Genomic DNA, 6,000 nt, shown 5'->3' with positions numbered 1-6,000 from the left:
ACCTCAGGCTTAGAGGACAACTGGCGTTTTCGTCTCAAATATCTGATTTTACAGTCTTAGTAAACGTCTGAAATGAATGTATTTTTTTCTTACAAATTTCTGACCGGCTGCACAGTGGTGCAGTTGGTAGAGCTGTTGCTTTGCAGCAAGAAGGTTCTGGGTTTGATTCCCTGGTCTGTCTGTATGTTCTCCCTGTACATGGGTGGGTTTTCTCTGGGTACTCTGGTTTTCCTCCCACAGTCCAAAAACATGACTGTCAGGTCAATTGGTTTCTCTAAATTGTCCCTAGGTGTGAGTGTGTGTGTGCATGGTTGTGTGTTTCCCTGCGACAGACTGGCGACCTGTCCAGGGTGACCCCGCCTCTCGGCTGGAATGTTAGCTGGAGAGGCACCAGCACCCCTCCCGACCCCACTAAGGGACAAGGGTGTAAAGAAAATGGATGGAAATTTCTGACCCTTTGTCAGAGGGACAGGAAAATTATTTTATTCTTATAAGTGTGCAAATTTTAAACAGTTTCCAAGTTTTTTTCTTATAAACATGTAATTTTTTGGGGACGTGGTTTTTGGCAGAAATTTACTCCTCCAATTTGTTTTTCTTGTATCAATAATAGCCCCAAATCTCAATCATAGATACTTGACTGTTTTAACCTGAACTGACCTAAAAACAACTTTATTTTTACATTGTGTGAAAAAAATCTGGTTTGAAATAAAATGTTGCTGTAAGTAATTTCAGTTAACTCCTTCACTCCATTTCCTCTCAAAATAAAATATCTGGAAGCTGTTGTAAAAGGACAGCAGGAGTAATAAAAAGCTGCCCAGAAGTAATAAGCTTCTCTGTTTTATTAAAAATGAAACTGCTAATAACAAAAGCCAAATGAAAAATGGAGATGTGGGACCTGCCCAAAACAATACAGAGCAAGAAAATGAAACTGGGAAGAAAATGTTTCAATTCTGACACAATGTGGTCAGATAGAAAATTAGTAACAACGTTTTTATCAGGGTGAAAACCTGGAGGAAAATAAATAGGGCATTTAGAACTGGGTCTTTATGCAGTATTTATTGATTCCCAGCTTCATATAAACTGGATGTTGAGGCATAAACATTTTACATTTGAACAAAAATATAACCAATATTTACAATTATTGTATTAAAAATACAAAAACAACTGATACGTACTCCACACCAATTGTCTTTTTAAAAGACATACAGGTTAAAGTAGTACAAGAAAGAATGAAGAAAAGAAGTTCGTCACCAGCTAAATGTACACACCTCACTGACATCACACACCGAACGCAGTAGCAGTTCTACCTACTACACTTATCTTTATGCTTGTACAATTTTTGTGCAACTTTTTGTTTTTCAAATTACGACTCGACCTGCTAATATGCACATTATCTTCAGAGTTGAATGAAAGTAAATGATGCATAACTGTGTTACAAACAAATTATTAACAATCAATCTGCAGCCGTTACAAAAAGAAGAAATCATTTAATGTGTAGTCACAGAACACAGTGGAAAACACTGCAGTCGTTCATCTATTTACTCAGTCTGTAGCTTCCAGGACTGATCAATGTGATCAGTGTGACGCTGTGATAGAAGGAAACAAAACGTTCATTTTCTTTTCACAATATTCAAAGTGTGGCGATTGGCAGCTTTGAAAGAAAAAACATGATAATTATACTTCATATGTCACCTTCTTCACCGGAGTCAAAAATAAAAACTAAACAAATGTAAATCTTGAGTCACTTCCACTGACGGCCAGATAAGGAGAAAACTTTGATATACAGAGGCTGATGTTTGTAACAGACAGGAAGTATTTCTGAGGATGGAACTAGAAGCACAACAGCAGAGATGGAAACACATCCTCTACGACACGGTAACACACGGTGGGCCGAAGCCACAAACCATCCAGAAAATAAACAAAAAACACCACAAAACTCAAACTTTTTAGTCTGGTTGTTCGTTTTAAAAAAAGGAGCATCAGAAATAAGGCATTTCATCCCGGAACAGTTTGATTTGCATTGTGATCGACCGTGTAAAGACATGTCTGCAACCATGGCAATGTAAGGCGCTCTGACTTTCACAGGATGCGTGTTCAGGTCGGAAAACGGCCAAATCTGAATCAGTGGATGCTTTTATTTTGAAATATTCTTCCAATTTTACCCGATAATGCTTCCTGAAATGTGCACTATGTCATCTCTCAATACTAAGACAAAAAAAATGGAAAGGTATTTATGTTTTAATCATAAATTCCTGGTTTTAGTTTAACTTAACGGAGACGATCATACATGATTTTGGGTGAGTGTGCTTTTCTATTATCTCCCAAAGGTCAAAACTGTGTTGTGTTGGAACACAGAGGAGACGAGCTGCGACATGAATGCTTCGCTCATATCCTGGAAATCAAACCAAACATTACAATTGTGCTCAAAGTGCAAGAATTAGAGTTTCTGGTAGGTACAACGAGTTGCATGTCAGTATACTGCATGATGGTTCTCCACACCAAGTAGCTTCAATTTTTAATTTAAACCAACAAGTGACACGCGTTCACACGTGAACAAGAGATAATACTGGATTTAAAGTTCAAACACTCCAACAACAGACGGGTCATTTCAGTCCAGGTTTCTGTTTTCAGCCCCTCGAGTGCAATCACTTAAAGGAAAATAATCAGAAATGGGAAGAAATCTAGAGGGAAGTTGAAGATGATGAAATCGTTCTCTGTCTTTAATAAAAAGTCTTGTTTTGATGATCTTTAATTGTTCAGGTTTTCCTTTTCAAAAGAGAAAACGAGAAAGTGCAGATGAAGCTCGACACGTCATGATTCTGCTGCGTCAACAAGTGGCTGTTTTCTGTCTCTCAGTTTGTTTTTTTTTTGTTTTTTTATTGTAATATTTTATTTGTCCAAAGTGCCAGGCATTTTGTCATTGTCTTTGACCTTCTCTCCGTCTCTTCTTCACAGTATTTTTTGCATGCAGGGTCATCAAACCCCCCATGATGCTTTAAGGCAGGGGAGGGAGACGAGGAGCAAAGAATCCAGCGACTGGAGGAGGCAGGCACGTACGTAGCGAGTTGACGAGTCTGTAGGTCTGTCTCTTTAATCCAGCCCATCTGAAGGGGCAGGGGGGCACAGGGGGCTTCAAGTTCCTACAAATCAACGTCCACTGTTGCCCCTCAGACTGCAGACACCTGCTCGTCCTCTGTGGAGACAAAGACCAAGAGAGACAGTTAGCAGCACATCCCTTAGGTCTGAATTCAGATAGAGTAAAATATTCATATGGTATGTGACTCAATATTCTGACGTGTGTCACGTAAACAGTTATTCCTGCAGCATGCATGTGCTTATTAATGAAAAACTGAAATATACCAATTAGTTTAACCTGGTAAGAAAATAATCTAACTTAATTCTGAATGTACGACACAACATATACCAAGCATGGCACATCTGATTTGGCCTTTCACCTCACTGTTTACAGTGTCTAAACACGGCAACATGAAATCACATAGGAGGCCAAAATATTTTAAACACCCAAACTAATTTTATTAATAATTATTTTTCAGATTTTCTGCTCAGCAGTTAATTAAATATGCAATATTTTTATCAAAACAAACCAGAAAAGAACTGATTTCTGGAGTTCTGAAAAACAGTCAGACATTTTCCTTAATAAAAATGGTTTTCTAACTGAATGTTGGCTGCTTTTAATTTTGTTGGTCTAGAGTTAAATTTATATGCAAACCTTTGTTGAATACAGCAACGTTTGCAAAAACACACTGGATTTTTGTGACTGTGCCTTTACCTAAGATAAATAATTAAAACGTCTTTAAGAAGACTGCAGTTGTTAATTTAAAATCTCCGGATGGAGATTTGTACCATCCTTGAACTAATCAGGGAGCTACACAAAGGCTGTGTCCAAATTCAGAGAACAGCGATGAGACAAAGGCTGTCCAAACTCCTGGCTGGAAAACTGTTTTTGAATGTTTTACTGGCAGAGTCACTATTTGTTCTCTTGTATTTTGTTGTAATTGTATACTGAGAACAAAAATGCTTTGAAAAAACATTGTTAAGAAAAATTAATCAAGCTAACTTTCTGCATTTTTTGGCAGATGAAACAGCAGCAGGACTGTTTTGCTCCTCCATATGTTTCCAACACTGCCACCAAGTGGAAGCATTCAGGTACTACAGGAACCTTTTGTAAAGTAACTACTGTTGAGACTTTCAGCTTCTCTCTTCCCAGCAGCTCAATATTTACACAAATGATCAATAGTTCTCTACTAAATCATGAGAAAAGTCCACTTATTGTAAGGAGTGGTGTGCATGCTGGAGGTGGAGGCTGGTTAAAGTTCAGAAAGGTGAAAACAGATGACTACCCACAAGTTATAGTTGTGTGAGAAGAGAGTGAGAGGGAAGCGGTGACTGATAGGAATCATGCTCCATGACCTGCTGTGACCTTTACAGTAAGCAGAGGGACGGACTCTGCTGGTGCTGGGGGAGGGTCCTGGTGTTTGTTTTTGTTCACATGCAGCCTCAGTGAGGAGGAACTGTTTACCTGCCATGTGGGGGGCGGCCCTGCCTGCTGACCCCTCACACCGTCACGGTCTGGGGGCCTCAGGCGTGTGCCGGGCCAACGGTTTCCTCAGAGCCACTAGTTTGGGAGACAAGGACTCACCCTCCTCTTCGTCGTCGGGTTCTTGCTCGTCTGCGGGGGAGCGGGTGCGGTGGAGGCTGCCCCCCCGGTGTTTGGCGGCCTGGTGGGCCTGGTGGGAGTCGGGCGACTGGGTCACCATCCGCGAGCGCTGCAGAGCCGTGGTGTAGTCCGGCGGTCGGCGGCTCGAGTGGGTTACTGTCGTCGTGGGTACGGGCGGTGGCGGGTGCTGTCCCTCGGCGAGGTCAGAGAGGGTCAGGGCGGTGTAGCCGGGCGGAGTTGGGGGGGGCTCCCGGTATCGACCCTCCTTCCGAGCTGAGGGGACACAAAGGCAGCACCTCTGAGTACCAGCTGACCATCGGTTTACCAGAAAACATTCAACACATACAGACGGGGTTTCTGCAGCCTTCACCAACTCAAACTTAAGACTTTTAAAAAACTATTTAGGACCATTCTGAATTAAATTTATAGTAGTGCCAAACATTTTTTCCACAGAATGCACATAGCATCGTGCAGTTTGGCAGCAGAAATGAGCCAGTGGCGAAGATGAACATCCAGGACCAGGATTTTAAAGCAAAGCTCAGTGAAGTGTTGCTAAAATACTTCTGCAGCAGAGACAACCTCGGAAATCTCATCTCAGTTAAGAAGAAAAAGGACTGGACACTTTCTGAGCTGCAAAAATTTATGCAACAGGAGTCCCAACAGAAACAGGTTGGGTAAACTGCACAGTACAAGTTTCTGGTTAATTTGTCTTATTCAAACCTATGTGCTGCAAAGTAACAATACTACTCTAACATGAGAACAGATGAGCAGTGCTTTCTAAATAAAGTTTGGTTGACTGACAGGACAAGAACCAACACTCACAAAGAAAAGCTTTACCCCCAGCTGTGATGGGTGATGGAGACGGCCGGCCGAGCTGCTTGGCCTCCTCCGACCCGGTGGATGTGATGCTACTCGTCTCTGCGTCTGCGTTTACATCCTTTCCTCCTCTCCTCTTGATCGTCCCCGTGTCTCCCTCTGATTCTTCTCCCCAGTAGGCGGCTGAGGATGAGGAGGAGCTGGCCGATGCCCAGCTGCCCCTGGCCTGCGCCGCCCACAGTGCCGCCGGACCCCCTAACAACGCCTCCGATGCCGAAGACAGCCCTCCGATGCCGAGCTCCCAGCTGCGGCCCTGCTGCATGTTCTGAATGTTGTCATGGGAACCAGAGGAACAGGAAGTCCAGGAGCCGCGGCCGCTGTCTGCAGCGTCCAGAGACACGCGATCTCCCTGATCCTGAGTCAGTTCCTCTGAGCTGGGCGAGGAGAGGACGGTGGGGCAGCCGGCGTAAATACCCCGACAGTCCTGCATCGAAGAGTAGGACCTG

At 42.9% G+C, this 6,000-nt stretch overlaps 1 protein-coding gene across 8 annotated transcripts in view; it reads right to left on the bottom strand.

Moving 5' to 3' along the window:
• Positions 1-1,037: 1,037 nt before the first annotated feature.
• The window catches only part of rapgef2b (Rap guanine nucleotide exchange factor 2b), a 103,155-nt gene continuing 98,192 nt past the window's right edge, over positions 1,038-6,000 (bottom strand). For 6 of the 8 annotated variants that reach the window (XM_088009362.1, XM_088009365.1, XM_088009364.1 and 3 more), the window contains 3 exons: positions 5,501-5,997; positions 4,541-4,951; positions 1,038-3,193 (listed from right to left, as the gene is read on the bottom strand). In XM_088009362.1, coding sequence (XP_087865488.1) covers positions 4,584-4,951; positions 5,501-5,997 — 865 coding nt within the window. In that variant the 3' untranslated portion in view covers positions 1,038-3,193; positions 4,541-4,583. The remainder of the gene's footprint in view (positions 3,194-4,540; positions 4,952-5,500; positions 5,998-6,000) is intronic. The other 2 variants (XM_088009366.1, XM_088009363.1) reach the window with 2 other exon arrangements.

Source organism: Poecilia mexicana, unplaced genomic scaffold, assembly GCF_051168715.1.
Source record: "Poecilia mexicana isolate PSO_F unplaced genomic scaffold, ASM5116871v1 scaffold_10, whole genome shotgun sequence".
Lineage (NCBI taxonomy): Eukaryota > Metazoa > Chordata > Actinopteri > Cyprinodontiformes > Poeciliidae > Poecilia > Poecilia mexicana.
Note: the sequence above shows the minus strand (reverse complement) of the source record. Positions and strands in the feature narration are given on the sequence as shown.